The 18,760-nt window shown below is 36.8% G+C and overlaps 1 protein-coding gene across 2 annotated transcripts in view; it reads right to left on the bottom strand.

The window, feature by feature from the left end:
• auts2a (activator of transcription and developmental regulator AUTS2 a) overlaps positions 1-18,760 on the bottom strand; it is a 327,281-nt gene that overhangs the window by 256,975 nt on the left and 51,546 nt on the right. For both annotated transcript variants that reach the window (XM_088906828.1, XM_088906830.1), the window contains exon 2: positions 5,829-6,029. In XM_088906828.1, the coding sequence (XP_088762954.1) occupies positions 5,829-6,029 (201 nt within the window). The remainder of the gene's footprint in view (positions 1-5,828; positions 6,030-18,760) is intronic.

Here is an 18,760-nt window from a genome sequence, read left to right as displayed (position 1 = left end):
TAAACCTGGCCATTTGTGCAAACTTCTATCCAGCAGGTGAAGTACTTTTTTGTTGAACACAAATAATGGCAAACGAGACAGAAACTTACGCAGGATCTTCATCTAAGTAATGAAATGTTATTATATTTAATAACAGACATAATAGGTCGGTTAAGATCATCAACATATTTCAAATATTTCTAAAAGCTTCCAATTGAATGACATTCTTTTGCTAACTCCAGGATGTAAGAGATCCTGATCAAGGCCTCCTGCAGTGAGGACATATGAAAGAAAAAAAAATATTTGTAAGTTCTATCTCATGTAAATAAATGCCAGGGTGAAACACAATAAGTCCAGTTATGTGGCAGTTATGTATTTTACATCTGAGATCCCTCAACAATATAATGATTAAATTGAAAACATCATAGTTTACACAACAAACGCACATAAATAACTGCATACATCATATTTCTGGACAGTGTTTTAAGCTGCTTTCAAAAAAGTCATGCACAGGTAAGCCAAAACTTTAAACAACAAAATTAAGCCAGACTGTGATATACAGTAAACTTTAAAAACCCTCAGTTTTCACTTCTATAGGTGCTCTATTATAGTGCAGCAATGCAGTGTAGTAGCATTTAAGTAGCTCTTCTACCAAAGGATTCTACCAACATAAATCTCATTTAAGTATTATTGTGAATTTGGCAGATGTACTGTACTGTATGTTTTTTGCTGTGTAGGGTCTGACCATTGTAAAGTGTCTACCAAATAAGACATTTCGACTGAAATCCTTTGGATTGAAAATGACCTTTTTCCAAACACCACTGCTCTCAGAAACTCTCCTTACAAATGAAAATGAAGGCGTTACAGAAAATAGCCTTCAAAAGGCTCCTCAGCTGACAGCTTTAAGAGACAGAACTAAGGTCTTGAATCTCAAGCTGTCAAAATACTGTCATGTCAGAAGTAACCTGTACACACCAAGAAGGCGAAATAAAAGCAACGGCACTCGTTTTAAAAGCTAAACTGACATTTCTTGTATCTACAGAATGAAGGAGCATTTATTTGAGCCTCAAAAGAGGAAAGGAAGGAAAGAAAGCTCACATTGAAGAATGACAAAAAGCCAAACTACAGTCAACAGGTGGAACTGACATCCTTTCCCAGCGGCCTTGCTCTTCTTTGTTCTACAACATGTCACTGGATGTACATCAAGCTGCATTTATTGGAGAACACAACTAGCAACAGCCCTACCTCCAGAGGCAACCTGTTCCACTGTAACTCACGGCAAGCACAGATGGGCTGCTCTGCATGACACAGCAGAGGAAACACAGCAAAACGAGTCACATTGGCAGCCCAGCACAGCCATTCAAACACCTCACTCTGCTCTAATATTACTGACATGCTTGGTTTTCATTTTAACAACCAGGGGGGTGAGTACATTTGTATGTGTGGGGGATGTGTAACCAGTTAATCAGACAATGTAAGCAAAGAGTCATGCCTGCCAATTTGCTCATTTTAAGTTAATAAAATTCACTTTCATTTTTTTTTGCAAAACAGGCATTTAGTATTGATCCTGAGTCCTACCTCCCCAAGAAATTGAACTTTTCTGCTGCTGCTGCTTTCCATAACAAAGCTCCCTGAATGAAAATAAAATGGCAGTGCGTATTATTCAGCTTCTGTGTAACAATTTGCTCTAATTTCATGCAAATGTTAGGTTTTTATCCAGAACCTGAAAACCTTGTACAGTAGTGAAGTAGAAATTTTCTGACTGTGTATTTGTGAAACATGGACTTTTAATCCCCTATGATGTCTCAAATGCATGCAAACAATTACTGCTTGAAATAATATCCATACGGTTTCATTACACAGTCAAATTAATTTTTAATTGCTAATTAATTCATTCTTACTAATTAGGTCCTTCACATTGAATAAATTCGGACCTCTTCATGATCACACCAGTGATATATTTCAGCATCATTCTTTTTTTAACACTAAAGTGACACCTTTCCAAAAAACAGTACATATTTCTGACAATTAAACACCTGGGATGGCTCCAGTTTCTTATCAGTGCAGGACAAAAATCAGTATGTTGCTCCATGCCATGTTTTAAGAGTGGCCTAAATCTAGTTATCTAAAGAGTAAGGCTGTCTCATACGATGCTGGACACTGTTCTGACAACAGTGAAACTTTATACACTGATGCAAGTAAAATCAAGAGACAAATGTCACATTTCTACCAGACAGGCAATCTTGGTTAATTCTAAAAAAAGATATACTGAATTTGTATTGCAAATTTAGAATTTGCTCTGTTCTAAATTTTGTACAGAGACAGCGGAGGTGACAATCGCTATGTTTCCTGAATTGAAACAGGGCACAAATACCCAAGTGTTTAAAGTGGATGACTTTCATTAATAAGAAAATCACCATGTTACTATTATTAACACTTTAATTAGTGAAGCTACATTTTTTACATGGGACACTGTGCAAAAAACTACATACATTCAATTTTTGTTTCTGCTTTAAGCTCCTAGGGTTTTTTTCTTGAAAAGATTAAGAAAAAGAAAAGATTACTCTGAAACAAAACTGTAAAGAGTTTTGTGTCTGAAGAGCATCTGCATGTCCGATTTCCCTAAACAGCATCATCCTTAATGGCTCCACCTTCCTTGCTGCACAGAAACAGGTGAGAAATGTCCATCTTGTCATTTAGCAGTTTTCTGCCACCTTTTGACCCTCCCAAGTCACTGGCTCAAGTCAACCATAAGCAACACCAGGGCAACACCATGAAAATTACTGATCAATACAGAACTCATTCCACATACTGTATCTCGACTGTCTGTAGAATTTTCCCATTAAACTAATGCAGCCTTTATGATACATCACATGCAGAACATTTCTGTTTTTACATATTGTCAGATTTTCCAACTCATGATTGTCTATTTGAGAGTTGCATGGCCTTTTTTCCTAACCTTTTGGTTCTCTTGGTGCATAAATACTGCATATAAAATTATATTTGCACTTTTCAGCAAGTTCAACTTACAATTTCATACTTCTTAGATTTGGAGAATTTCATGCGCAGGTATCATTAAAATATACCTGCGGTATTGTTTATGATAATATTTTTGTACATTTAGTAGCTCGAGCAATGGCTCTTCAACTGATATTTACATACCACAAGGAGCAGGTTAGCCTAAATAAAAAAAAAAGACCAGAATCTACACTTGATCTGAGATCTGAGATTTGAGATCTAAAACATTGTGGAAAAGCGAAGCAGTGTTGTTTTTTGAAACCAAACAGGCTAGGCTCTCATTTCCAAACCATAACTACAATTAGCAACAAAATGGGCTGTGGGATAGTCTTACGCTGAACGACACCTGAAAAAATAATAACTGCTGCAACTGCAATTATTTCCCAAAAATGGTTTTAGTATATTTTCACCTGTTTCAATGCACATCTTACCTAAACACCCCAAACCTCTTTGTATTACATCAAAGGCAGTTGAAAAGAAGAGACAGTATTATACGAGAAATGATGGGATGTAAATTGAATTCAGTAAGCCATAATGGTCTCCCAATTTTTTTCAGAACTGCATAAAAACAGGTCAGTACTGAAGAAAACAGTCAATCTGCATAAAATAAACCACTTTCATCTTTGTGTTGTTGTTGCCTCACCAGACAAATTGTTCCGCACATGAAGACAGTTTAGTTTCTCCAAGAAACTAAGCCAAAAAGACAAAGACTAGCACTGACATCTTTTCCAAACTGCCGCCACTGATCTATCAGATTCTGTTATAATTCCGGGCTTCACACAGATACAATTACATCACCAAAAAAAAACTCTGAATGCCACAGCTAAAAAAACGTTTCTTTCGATCCTACCATTTCTTTTTTGGGCCAGCCACACTTTATTCAGTGGCCCACCCACAACTTCATTTTCAATTAGCAGCTCCTCTAAAGGCAGTCATGAAAACAGCTGCTGAAGAGCACTCAGATGTCGCTAAAATCCTGAAAACCTAAACTGTAAATAGCACTTTGCAAATCACTTGTCACTGTGGTTGTCAGCTCTCGCTGGGCACACACAGCTAGAAACAATGAAACCCATCTGCTAGACTCCTGTCGGATCTCCCTGGTCCAGCGTCCCTGCTCTTTCACTATTAGAGGTGCTAGACTACCTCAAGACTGGCAGGTGTCACCATCTGTCCCCCGACTTCTCATCTGTCCCCCGTCAGTGGCTGGATGCTCTCGACAAACGGCAAACGGGGACAAAGCGCTTGTCACGCACGCTGTGCGTTAAGCATTCCAATAATGAAAAGCTCAATAAAAATGTCCATTTATTGTACACTGCTTTGAAAATGCACTGCAATACAAATTTTACACTCAGTCAAAATATACTGTATGCAAGACTACAAATGCAGTGTCAAAAAATGACTTCTGTTCAGATGAAGTAATTTTCCGATGAGGATAAACAGTACTACACAAAACCGTAAAAATCAGAATGAAGGGTTCAGGATTCATGCAACTGAGAAGAGCGTCTAACGAGACAAACACTGACAACGTCAACCCAGTACTCCACTGAAGATTCAATAAGTTGAAACTGCAACAAAGTGCACTGGAAAGTGAGAACAAGATGCATGTTTTTATACCAGGGGTTACAGGAGTCCAGAAGGTATTGTAGCTCCCATTAATAACGAGTAAAGAACAGTGAAACGGAATTTAGATAGGCAGATATGGAATACTTACTTCTTTTAAAGCTATCTGAAGTATTTAGAGTGCTTAATTACAGATAAAATATCTCCAGTACCTTAAGCAGTGTAGCATAAAATCACAACTCTAAGAACAGATATTTTTCACCAGTGAAAGGGACAGATGATGACCTTTCATCTTCCCCATATACAAAGAGGGACAAAAGTTAAGTTCTTCAGGAGTTACATGACTGTGTCAATGTTCCATTAATACTCATTAGGCAAGCTGAGACAGCTAAAATCCCCTAGTCCTTTTCATAACATCTCATTGCTGCAGCCAGCAATAACAACAGAGCAACTAATCTAATTAGCACAAGCAATACATTATTGCATCCATCACACATAATGACACAATTAATCAAAAGACTCTCAACATTGGAAATTTGAAAAGGCTGTGTCACTGTTCTTTAGGAATATCTAATTTAATGATAAGGTAATTTACTTCCTTTATATCTTCAGACCTATTGTCTTAATGCTCTGTAATTGCAATAAAGCAAAAGAGCAACTGTCTGCTAAGTTGATATGATATTAATTGACTACATGGATTAAAGCCCCAATAAATCTTACACAGCCTAAAGAACAAGACTGTCTAACAATTATTGGCAAATACTGTAACTCAAGTTTAATTGAGATTTCAATTTGCATCTGTTTGGTGAAATGCAGACACAAAGCCCAAATTAAAATTCTACTTACCTGAAGAATGTGAAGCATTTTGTAAAACATTTTGAGTCAAGATTTAAGCATTTATTCTGGCGACCTGCTAAGTTGTCTCCTGTCTTTGGATAATTGTTAAAAACATAGTGATTCTCATTTTCCTCAGGGTGACATCAAGTCATAATTAGAATGTTTAACTGCCACAAGGATTAAATAGTAATAATGACAATTCTAAAAAAAGCTGATGCTTAACCAGACAAGACCAGCACATCCCTTGACGTTTTTTTTACACTTCCCACAAAAGAAGTCAAATATGGTTATTGAGGTGCTATGAAAGCAGGGCAAGTGCGTTTTGGAATAAATGAGAGGAAAATGCAAGTTCCTACAATAAATGCAACGTTGTATTGGCTTGGAAAAAGCGAAGGCTCTTGTTCAAGGTGAAGACACGTTTCTCACAGACTGACCTTTCGTTTTTTCTTCTGAATCTTCTTCCTCTTGTTCTGGCGCTGCCCCAGGTTCTGGTCGTTCTCCTGGTCCGAGATGTCGTGCAGCCTGGTCCTCCGGTGCTGATAGCTCAGCTCCTGGGGCACTTCGCTGGGTTTCTTCTTGTGGAGGGTCCTGGGCTGTCTCTCCAGGCGCTCCTGAGGTTTCAGAGCAACGTCCTTCTGAACAAGAACAAACACATTTATTCCAGATTAATGGTGATATTGTACTTTTTACAGTACAGTGCAGATTTACACCTCACATTATTAAACGGAGTCCATGTACCGTATACCTCCACTGTGATGTAATGACAAAGTACAATCTCTGTAATAAGAAACCTGTGGTCCCTTTACCTACCTATTCACTTATGAGGGTTAAATATTATTTTTGTACAAAAAAAAAATAGGGCACTATGGAACCACTCCAGATAATCAAATTAGATTTGCTATTCCTTTTTGCAGGTTATACAGCACAAACGATAAGATTTAAAATGTTCTTTGTGACAATTCACCAGATTAATAAAATGACAAAGGGCAAGAACTCATAGGGAAAGAACAAACATTAATCAAATTTGACTTTGTGACAACTTTACCTAGAAGGGACAGCAGTTCTGGATTCTCTTTCACAATAAAGTTCTGCACATGGAGCTGATTATTTACAGTCTCGTACAAATGAACTAAAAATACCAGATTCATAATACTAAATGTACAACTAAAACTGTTCATAGGTTTGCACTCTTCACAAAGGTCCTACTAAAAATCTTAAGACTAATAAATAATTTATGGTATATGAAACCCTGGTTAAGGCTGCTCAAAATTTCATCTTTTGTAACTACCTGTTGGACATAATCTTTCAAGGCCAGGTGTTAGATGTTGTTGCATGCATTAAGGGGTCTCAAAAGAAAATGAGCAACTGCAAATGGAATTAATTTACTGTAAAAATGGCCCCAGTTGAAAGACAGGAAGCTCATACAATGCATGCATTGAAGCACACCACAAAAATCACCATCAAAAATCTCAGAGGTTGGTGTAAAATTATCATGGCTTGGTTAAGAGCAGTCTGATCCTCTGTTTATGCTAAGAACTGACAGTGATTAAAGTGGTTTCTTATATTTTCTTTAGTCTGCCCAGTTTTTGACAAATTGTCTTATTCCACTCACTAAATCATTAAATGCCAGAAACCACAAATATGCACCTTCAGAATGATGTATCCCACACTATGAATGGTCAGCTCTCTATGGTACAGTTTTGTTTCTGAGGAGATTTTCTTTTTCCATGGCATTAAAGTGGCAATCTGTTTTGTCTGTCCATTGCTCTGCTTGTGCATTTTCTTATTAATAGGTCTCACTTGGCATTTCCTTATGTGTATGTACAGTACTTGCAACTGAAACAGAGTCCTTGCTCAACACAAACTAGAAAAGGACAAATTGATTCAAACAATTGGAAATCAATAGTAATGCTGAGGTAAAGTATAATTTAAATCAGCCTGAAAGATAACTTACTGAGAGGTGGTCTAATTTACAAATCTTGATGGACACTTCATTTCCAGACACTTCATGTTTGCTGTGCCATTGGTGGAACTGGCTAGGAAAAAATATTCTATAATTGTTCTACTAACCTATAGCCAGTCTCACTACAATAGCTATAATCTAAAAATACAAATATCTAAATACTTCAGTTTGCTTTGATTTTTGTTCCAGAATTCATTTTTCTCTGTGATCTCTTGTTCCTACCAATTAATTAATCACTATTTTATTTTACATCTTATCCTACAAAAAAAACGTGCAGTAGTCCTAGTTCAGTTTAACAAGATTTCTTCATTTTTTATTTGTGAGACTGCATATTGCTTATTTCTTTCATTTGCTTAAATAAGCAGTTTTGTTTGTTTTCTCTTCATACTGCGTTGCAAGGCTATCCATGATGTACTTACTGGAAGTTCAATTTGTAGGCTGAAATTGTTAAAGTCCAATGTAGCTCTGACCTATTTCCAAGACTGTCAACTTCAGCATGGGTTTGGCTTTGCAGATTGTGCATGACAGAGCTTTCCCCAACAGCCCTTGTTAATTTTCACTAACAACAATTCATACTGATGCCCAGGGAACAGAGTTTAACTACCGTCCAAACGGACACTTTAGTTCAGCTCGGAACACATTCAACTTAGAAGCAGCAAATCCTGTTTTACATGCAATAAGAATAACTAGGACAACAGCAAAGTCAGACTTCTAAAAACAATAACATCAAAACCACACTGACCTAACAAGAAAACAAAAATGCAATATTCCTATAGCAATCGCATCTCACAGTATGTCGGAAGGCATCTAGATTTGTTCAAGGAAACTAAATAAGGGAATTCCTGAGCAAGACAGAAGAAAGTGATTAAAGAGGAGCCCACAAAACACCCAAGTGTTCTGAACAGAGAGCTCAGAGGTTTTTGTTTTTCAGGGCACCAGGCGAGAAGCATATAAAATCAATAAAAGATGTTATCAAGACTGAGGTTCCAGGGATGGTTATTGCCCATGCTCAAAAACAAACACTGTTGGGGGGAGAGAGTGTAACAGCAGTGCAGAATGTTTCAGCAGTTAATGTTACTTTTTACAGTCCTTGTTTTTTTAAGAGGTAAATAATGAGCAAATGGAAATCTGTTCCCTAATGTCACAGTGACTTTGTTTCCCACATTTAATGCAGGAGCAAACGTAGTATTTCTTAAGTTCTTGACAGGAGCCCTATTTTGTTTTTCTCAAAACAATGCAGTCTGAAAATGTAATGCTCCTGAAGGTTCTTCCTCTTAAGTAGAGCAGAGGTTAACAGTTGAGAAGTTTTTTCAACTCATTTACTCGAATTTTGTGTGTTGGTCGGCACCTGAAAAACAATACATCTAAAACCTCCAGAAAAGCCATTACTGTACAATTTCACAGCCTCTATACGTCCACCGTATCCTTTAAAGGGGAAATCAAAACTAGATTGAATGGCTAAAATAAAGTGACATTCTACCACAGAGTTATAGTAACGTGGCTCAAATAACCCAAAGTTTGTTTACAATTCACATACAAGGCATTATTGGTTTATAACCGTTTATAGGGGCAATACCCTGAAGGCAAATTAATGCAAATATTTCCTGATTTTTTTCTAATTTGGCATTAATATAAAGAAATAACAGCAAAGGTATAAAACACATCCAATCAACCCAAACTTTACTCAGGCTACAGTAGCTGGCAGGGTAAGGTTACCAAAAACCTGTGCAAACAGTTAAAACACACAAGACAACTGAAAACAACGTGCAGATCCAATATGTATTGTATAAATTCTGCATTTAGAAATGTTCTTAACATCTCCCACAAACTGGTGGGATATCTCTGACCTGAACCTTGTCCTTTTCCATAAAAACATGAAGCATGCAAGACTTGCTCCTAGCATTCCCACTGACCACAGGCTGGTTTATTTATTTTGTCTATATTAAGCTCCTAACCACTCCATCTTTTTCCACATACCCATCGAATAAATATGGGAGAGTGCAACAGCATTGCAAACACAGTACGTCTCTGTACACGGTGTTAACGCACACTAAAAAAGTGGACATTGCAACAAATTAATCGGAGAAATACTTACAGAGCAGAGCTTATATCCATTTAATCATGTCTGCTTGTCGGTGGTCACAGTTGGAAAATGTTCAAAGAAGATCCTTCAGATACAATGCACTAGCCGTATTTTAATCCTATTTGGTTGTGCTCTGCAGAATCTTTTTTTCCCCCAATAATTCTTATGTATAACTATAATAATTAACCTCCACTCCACCCAGGCTTGCAAATAAACTTATGATGTTTTGACAAGCTAATGAAAAACACCCACTCTTTATGTTCTGCTTTTTCAGGATTTAAAAGTAAAAAAAAAGTAAATGCAAACAGCATGGATCAAAGGACTACTAAACAGACAACCTGAAATATTTTACAAAAACAACTTTGCACGGCAAGGGTAAGATTCATTTTTAATTAATGGAGCGCATTACTTCAATCTTGTTAAATGCAAATTACAAACACTATCATCTGAATTTTTTATGCGCACAGATAGATACAGTATATATATATATTCCATATCAAAAACAAAACCACATTCAAATCTTGAACAGCCCTCCTGGCCCAGAGTTGCCCAGGTTCCAAGGCTAGGAGCACATTCAAGTCCAGAATCAACAGTCTCCATAAAAAAAATATCTTATGTTGTGATAAAAAGACAAGGCAAGAAATTGGGGCTTTCCTCACTACAATGAAGCTGAAAAATCTCAATGACTGAAACATACAATGCATTATCTAGCTTTATCATTTCTAAGTGAAGACATCTTATACTTTTCTGAATAACAATCTAAATTCACTTCCTCACCACCCACCCCACTTGCAATCTCTCTTCTAGAAATGCATTGGATTCCATCTGTCATCGGCTCTGCCAAATCACTGTAAGAAGGCTGAGCGTTTTAAAGCTGAATAAAAACCACAATCCTATTCGTTCCATACCGTCGACTTGCCGTGTGTCTTCATCTCCCGAGCAAAAATCTCACAGTCAAAGGCAGACAGGAACATATTGCTCCTGCTCTCTGCTGCCAAGGTTCAAAGACACCCACGTCACTCTCTCGAGTCTTAACTAAGGAGCTGATAAGTACAAATTCTTTGCCGGCAATGCAAATGTCAGCAGAACACAGTGCAGAAAATGGCCTGAGGTGGAGAGTGGAGAAGTTGCAAGGTTCTTGAATATCAGTCAATGAGCTGGAGTTGCTTTTTTGAAAGTAATTTATGTTAATAGTCGAAGATAACACCTTCCACTTTATTCCACTGCAGGGATTTCGTACAGCTGGCTCTCGAATCATTTTACTGATTGCTATTTGATGACTCAAATATATCGATTTTCAAATTGAAGCCAAAAGAATGCTCTCAGTTAGGCAAACTGGTTCCGCTTTCCAATGAGCATTGTTAAATGACAATTTTGAGACATCATTCTATATGTTACTTTCTCCTCGTCTCCTCAATAGGTAGTTTTGCAAGTACTTGGCATACTTATAAACATTTTCTTCTTTGAACTAACTCAAACCCTTTTCAACCATAAAGAAATGAATACTGCCTATAGGCCTGTTAAACTACAATTTCTACTGGATTATTTCACTGTAATGTTTACCCACATCTGCTGTTGATGAGCCATAATGCAGGCCATGTCACAACACAATCATTCAAAACAAAAGAAGTCTAAAGCGTACAAAATTCTAAATGCCTGAAATGTCCACAGCAGCCAGGAAATTCTCAATGAACACAAACTTGCTTGTTTTATGTCTTAGCTCAAATCAGACCAAACGGTCAAATTCACACCCAAGAATCCCAAGCTGAGCCCGGGATTCCTCTAGCTTGTGGCTTATCACAGAAGATAAACGCACTGTGCTGAAACAAACAAGTAAAACATCACAGGCTTTCCTGTATGATGATATCTGAACTGTGACTGTCGACTGTTCGAGAGCAAATCTAATGTGATATAATTCTTGTCCCAGAGCAAAGCAGAACCACAATTCGAGATCTGTACCAGAGATAAATGAAATGAGATTCCATCTGTTTTCTTTTTTTTCCCTCCCTTATCTCTTGTCCCAAGTGCGGCACATTCAGCCCTTTGTAATCCCACTCTGTAGCGATGTGTGGACTGTAGATCTTATCGAGGCATAGAGCAGCCAAAGACCCCATCAAAAAAAGGATGCTACTCAAATGGAACATATTTAGAACAAATAGGGAAAGTGAAAAGCTTTCATTCCTATGTCACTATCCACATTTCTTAAGGCAAATTTTCAAATCCTTCGCAACATGTACAAGCAACTGCAGACTAATTAAGGTTTTATCAGCCTCCAGCTAATGTATATCTGGTTTACTAATTGTATCTACTGTAAATGAGTAGGATTTAAGCAAGAGAGCAAAACATATAGCATGTATATGTATAGCATATACATGCTATATGTTTATATATAAACATATAGCATGTATAACTATAGCATGTATATGTGATTCCCTGACAAAAACTGTAAGGAATTTTGCTTTTACAGAACCACTCATAGAGCAGGGTTAACCTTTCTCAGATGCTTGCAGGGAAGAGTTTGCACGCCACCTTTGACTGCAATTCTGAAAAACATGTCTTGCCTGTGAAGGAAAAGTTAGCTCGTCAGGAACCATCTGTTGAAGTCAGGTTTCCTTAATTAGAGGAGCTCCTAATCTAATTTACAATCCTAATCAATGATAAAGTTCAAAGAAGTGTAGGTTTTCCCATTGGAATTCTAAAAATATTGCGGCAAAACGCATTCAATGCTCAAAGAATAAAAATAATACATTCTGACATCCCATTTATAGGAATTTGAAAAAAATGGAAAAGTTAAAAACTGAAATGTCTTAAGCCGTAAGGCCTAATTACAGTAGATTGATGCTGTACAAATTATAATATTTGAGATTGCTCCCAATTCACTAACACTTTATGTTCACAGGTCTAATTACAGTGTGAACTCCCGCCTCTTGCATGTTTGTTACTGTATTTTATTTTAAAGATTACAAGAACCTGCCATCCCCCAGTTTTAGATAATAGTATGAAATGCTCACAACATTTCCGATTGTAAATTGATTGATTGTGAAACCTGATCAGTACCAATGCAGATGGCCAATGTGGAAACCATTTCATTTCAAGATTCTACACGTTTGTTATTCAAAAGACCCTGGTTAGGACTCAAGCTCCAGATAATTATCATTAATTTGTAACTTAAGGGCAAACTTCTAAAAGGGGGCTCTCAAAGAAAAGCTTTTGTGGTACTAAAAGGCTAAATCGTTTATCTAAATCAACATTCCTCTAGACAAAGTAATTAATTAGTCTATGGAAAGAAAAAGCCCTCATACTTTATACAGAAAATGAGGTTCTTTATTTCTGTCACCATTAATGTGTCAGTCTGCAAAACCTGATACAAAGGGCAAGGTTACATGTTTCTCCTATAAAATTTAATAGTATACCTGTTTATCCTTTCAGGGCGTATTCAGAACAGAAACTAAGCACACAAAATAAAATGGAGTGTCTACACCAAACACAAGGGAAAAATAAAGAATATTCTTATAGCAGGCTGTGAGCATAATGCATCAGAATTCAGTTTGCTATCACCACAAGTTTTTGTAAAGCTACATGTACGTTTGTAACATTTCCTGTATAATACGAACCGGTATATTAGTTGGAAAATCTTAACCTTCGTCCCATGCAGGTAAAGTTACATTACTGTACATGTCACCTTTGCTTTCTTTTCCAAAGTCACTATTTATGTGTATCATGTGGGACTTTTAAATAGACTCGAGTATTCTACTGAAAAATCAATGCCTCTCTTCTGCAGAAACGACATTGTTCTTTATGGCACTATCGCCAAGGTTTCATTTCTGAAAGCATCAAAGACGACTCTGAAGCAGGACTGCAGTTCGAGCACCTCCTCATACACTACTTCTATCAGATTCAGACATAATAATTCCATGCATTTATATAGGATCTCAGAGCGCTTCACGTACAGGAGGGGACCCATTTCATCTACCACTGAAGTGCAGTCCCACGAGACAGCCGATTAAAAATTACTTCACCAATCAAATTAAGAGCAAAGTTTTATGTAGGCCAGATGGGACAAGCTCAGAGTGAAATTTAGCCGGGACACCAGTATTCACACCCCTGCTGTTTCAAAAAAAGTGCCATAGGATCTTTATTGGTCAAGCAGCTGGCACCACAGCTTCAACCTAAGGACAGCTCCCACAGCACAGTATCACTAGTTACCATAGCACTAGTTACCCTTGTGCTTCCTACACCCTCTCTAGCCTGATACCTACAATCTGTCATTAGCACTGTACCACTTGATATCATGTTTTGAAAGATGCTTTGGTAGAAGATATCCACGGACTATAAATCTTAGTTCAATAATGCGGTTCAGTAATAAAAATGGATATGTCAGGCTCCTGAGTGACTCATCCATTAGGAGCAACAGCTAAGCACTCTAGTCCAGATGACATTACTTCAAGTCCAGGCTGACTGTGACCAAAATTCCCCAGGTAGCTGATCAAAAGTCAACCACTTCCCATAGTGAATTCCTGGAGAGGAATTGCCAAAGCCTTTCTGGGATAGTGGGGGAAATCGTTCTTTGCTCTTTTGGTAGGGTGGAGGATATGAAAGCCTCACAAAGCTTGTCCTTTCAGCAGAGACCCCCCTCACAACCTTCTTCTTAACTTTAACAACCTTAATAACCTTTGCTGCTAACCAGAACTGTCCCTGCATGTTCAGTTCCTTTGTTTCCAGTGACTTCATTCTGTTAGCACATACTGTATAGAGTTCCATTTCACACTTAGCCAAATAAATACAGCATTCAGTGCATTTCTGCATTTGTCTCTTTTTGCTCAAATATTTATCACTTCCTTATCAGCCAGGAAACCTGGAATTCCATTATCTCAGGCAAGAAGGCTATTTTCCAAATACAAAATGTAGTTGAGCAAGTTTAACATATATTGTTTAAATGCATCTTGGGTTGAGCTGCTAAAAGCGTGCTTGATATAAAATCAGTGCTACTCACCTCCTTTGCCTTCCCCCCTCAATGACATATGACATTTCTTATGGGATTCAATGGGTAAGGCACTTGTGTTCAACAGGCGTGGTTGCTTAGCAACAAGGTACAGAGACCAGATCATTACACTACAGTGATGAAGTGAGTATATTAGGTTCACATTTAAAATCCAAACCTTACGAAATACATTTTAATTGAAACTTTCAAGACCACACCTGTTACTGCTGTAAGGCAATGAAATAATGTATTCTACTCCTAGAAGTGTTATTCGGTCTGCCCTGAAAAATGCTACCTATCACTTAAATTAAAAATTAATGAATTAACTGATGTACTGCAAACAGAGGTCAAACTGGCAAATTATACTGCATTGGAATGGAGAATAAAAATTGAGATACTTGAGAAAAAACAAACGGCAGCAAGTTAATGTAGTAGATATGAAAATTATCTAAAAAACCACAATCATAGTGTGTGCTGGTTTGGGCTTTTTACCGAATTGGCTAATTGGTTTTGAGTCACTGTGACTAAATTGTTTTTCTTTGCCCATTTATATTAATAATTTGCAAAAGAAATTAAAACAAGGACCTTGAAATCCACATCATGGCCAAGAGGGAAAATAAAACCAAACTGCTTCTTGCGTAGACTGTATTTGTGAAATATTAATAAGGACAACTAATAAAATCATTAAGCACAGTTTGAAACAGTGTGCAGAACAGCAACCAATAAAATAATAATGAGCCATTTCCACACAATGGCTGAAATCGCATCAGTTACACAAGTATCTCCTATCTCTACACAACCATCTCCTATCTCTGTTTATAACATTTAAGAGGTTCATTACAACAACTGCAGAAATGTGTAGGCTTGTTGCTACTAGTATACTTAAACCAACGTTACCATTATCGAAGTACAGTATGAGCATAGCATTTTTGCTTCATATTTTTTTCTTGACATAAAATATAAAGTATACCCATAATTTTGTAAAATAGTACGGTGCATTAAACTTTAACAAGTCATGACTGCGGTTAATTACAAAGCAAATGATACAGAGCAAATATTTAATGCCATTTTAAAACAGATCGATGCCTTCCAATTAAACTGCAGCTGGTGGCCACATACTTCATTAACAATCTGAAGATGACTCAAAGCCGACTATGAGGCCAAGGGTATGTACTGTACTGTTCGGTGCCCATCTCTGCAGAAAGATGCTTCAAGACATGAAAACAACATAAAGCCATGAAAGACAAAGCAAGCTAACTACTTAATTTATACCCAAGTACTGCAGGTCACCTGGCTTTAATCTTGCACTGTGCTAGGCATCTAACCCACAATTTCTCTCCCTGGTTTAAATTAGTACTGCTTTTGTGTTAATGCCCTCCCTTGAGATACTAAAACCAAGACTTAGTCTTTTTTTCCGCTATGAGGTTTTTCAAGTTACAGATAATTTCAGTTAAATAAAGCAAAACTATTTGCTTCTTACAAAGTCAGATCATTTAAAGTGACTTTGTCATTTCATAGAGGACACACAGTCATTAAGAACTAAGCATGGACTCATTTCTCAGGCATATTACTAATTTAAGACCTTCTTTTACTGAACAGCCTGTGGCTTGACTGCCACTCTTTGTTCCTTACTTCTGTATAAAAGTTTTAACACCGGATATTAAAAATATATATATGCTTATTCATATGTCGGTTTGCAGTTGTCTAATGTTTTTTCACAGTTGTTAAAACAGAGGAAAGTATGCTTTTTGGGGTGTTGCCTATAAGTGAGCCAAGGAGATATTTTTGCCAGTACTGTAGTAACATTTTCTGATGGCTACAATGCAATGCCACAGGTCCAAAACTCCATTTGGTGTACTCCCAATCTCTCGTTGTGAAACGTGACTGAGATGACAGGTTCGTACACCTCTGTGTGTCTCATTTGAGATTACAACAATACAAATAAAAACAGTGTACAGGATGCTGTCAGGCTTAATTACAGTTCTTCAAAAAGGACTGGGTATGAAATTCGGTTGACTTTTTTCACTTTCCATTTTTCTCTGACTTGGGATGTGACAGATTGATGAGAAAAGAATTAAAGCATTGATTACACTGAAGAGTTAGAACCTTGAAAAATGAATGATGAGCTGAGACAATTTGTGTTTCACGAGCCTTATTTAAAGTATTTGTTTCTTGGCTTTGATCTCTGATGCGAATTCATTTACAGTACATGTCTGAAATTCATCATTATAAAAAATGGCTGAAAGACAGCTGTTCAATAGGCTCTTGCTACAGTATAACCCTCCCTCTGGGCTGAAAGTCACAAACCCTATTTATAGACACTAAGGCCTTAAAGCTAACACTGAAATGTGAACCTCCAATCTGCCCTCAGTGCTAATTAGAAGCAGGGTGAGAAAATATCATGTATGAAAGAAGCAAACAAACATTATTGCTTGAACTAAGAGTGCCATCATAACACACTTCCTAAAAAAAACACATTAATACATTCATTTAAGGATTATTTTGTGTTTGTCTTCACTGCAGGTGGAAGGGGTTTTGCATTTCTAACTGGATGAAATAAAATAAGGATTTCATCCTAGAAAGTAGTACAATATTGTAGCATATTGTAGGTTTGCCAACATAAATATTTTGCTATGGAAAAGTTATTGTGTGAAATTAATTAATCCTGTTTGAAAACCCAGATGCTTTTCTGGCTGTTGCAGAAATCAGTAAATATGACTGATGAAATATGACTGATGACTATGATAGTAAACATTGGCTATAATTGTAGGATTACATTGAAATTCTAAACTCTAGTCAACATACCCTTTTGCTTAGAAGTAACAAAACATTATACACAGAAAAATAGCTCTGCATCACTGCATGTACATCATACCTGAATTTATCCCACTTTTAGAAAGTGTATCTTATCAGAATCGTTTCAAGTGCTCAAAATGTTTTAAACACCATTTAATAAAATTTCATTACAGACATTTACACGAAAGTTATTATGAGTTACTGTCATTTCTGTAAAAGTCTTTAAGACATACTACCGCCCATAGTTTCTAACAAATATTTCACATTCTGTCAAGGCAAGTCAATGCAACTAAAAAAATAAAATAAAATCGTAAACCTATTGCATCTTACTACTTCATCCATAGCAACAGCTTAACTGTGAAACACAACAATGTAAAGATGGAAACATTTTTGAAAATGAGCTAACAGGTAGTAGAAGACCCATCAGTTACAGTATACAAACATATATAAATCCCAGCATTATTCTTATTTGTGATCTCAGATGTTTTGAGGTTTAGCAGCACAAGTTTGTGAAGTCCTTGGCATGTTTGGCATAGTAACACATCTTTGAGAGCTTTACAAGCCTAGGAAGAGCCCTGCCAGTTGAAATCACAATAAAAAGTTGCGCTGAGCTGTACACCATTTATGTCATTTCTAATAAGCAGGAAAGACATCTGATGAACTCAGCACTACATGGAGTGTAAAAAAAGCATACTGCAAAACTTTTTTACAGAATATATCATTCTACAAAGTACACAAACATCACATCACTTTAAAGTAGAAGACTCCGCCAAGTTCATTTCTACCAAAGGTTCTTGCTTCATAGACAGGCAAGTAGAAATGTTAGGTGGACCACCTGTAAAAAATACAGTCTTGCATTATTTATTATTCTATTCAGTATGCATTTTCAAAAATGCCTGTTTAAATGATGGTGGGCAGATAAAACTCTGTCAAAGTTAAACCTAGGGAGATTTGAAGAGCAGAAATACTAACTTTCTGCACCTGTGTGCTGGTGTCACGATCCCCCGAAGATGAGCTGATAGAATATTTTCTGATGAGGGGTGTCGGTATGTTAAGCTATGTTATGTCAGCACATTAATAGAGTAAAATGACATTTTTTGTTAAAAAAAATGCATTTCTGAAGCTTCTAAAAATACGAGTGTCTTTCTGCTTTTAAGCAGCGTAAAATTGTGCATTGGAATTTAAAGCCATATATCAAGAGCTAAAAAATGAAAAGAGGAAGATTTATAGCAGTATCTAACAGGGAATTCACAAGCCTTTCATTTCATGTCATCAAAAGAGAAATCATAAAAGAGGCTATTAAGAACATTTTTAGTACTCCTGGGTACAGACTGACGTTTAGCATTTTACTTGCAGTTAATTGAGACCCCTGTTGTTGAGAATAGGGACTGAAAACTGAGTTTACATCAGATTTTTTTCAAAATACTTGTACGTTTACATCTGAGGTCCTAATTCCAACAAAGCCTAAAAGAATCCGCCATCTAATTACACAAGGTGAAGCCACCGTGACAATGAACTTGGAAAGACTTGGAAGGAAAATTAA

The sequence above is a fragment of the Atractosteus spatula genome, chromosome 27 (assembly GCF_055471065.1).
Source record: "Atractosteus spatula isolate fAtrSpa1 chromosome 27, fAtrSpa1.hap1, whole genome shotgun sequence".
Classification (NCBI taxonomy): Eukaryota; Metazoa; Chordata; class Actinopteri; order Semionotiformes; family Lepisosteidae; genus Atractosteus; species Atractosteus spatula.
Note: the sequence above shows the minus strand (reverse complement) of the source record. Positions and strands in the feature narration are given on the sequence as shown.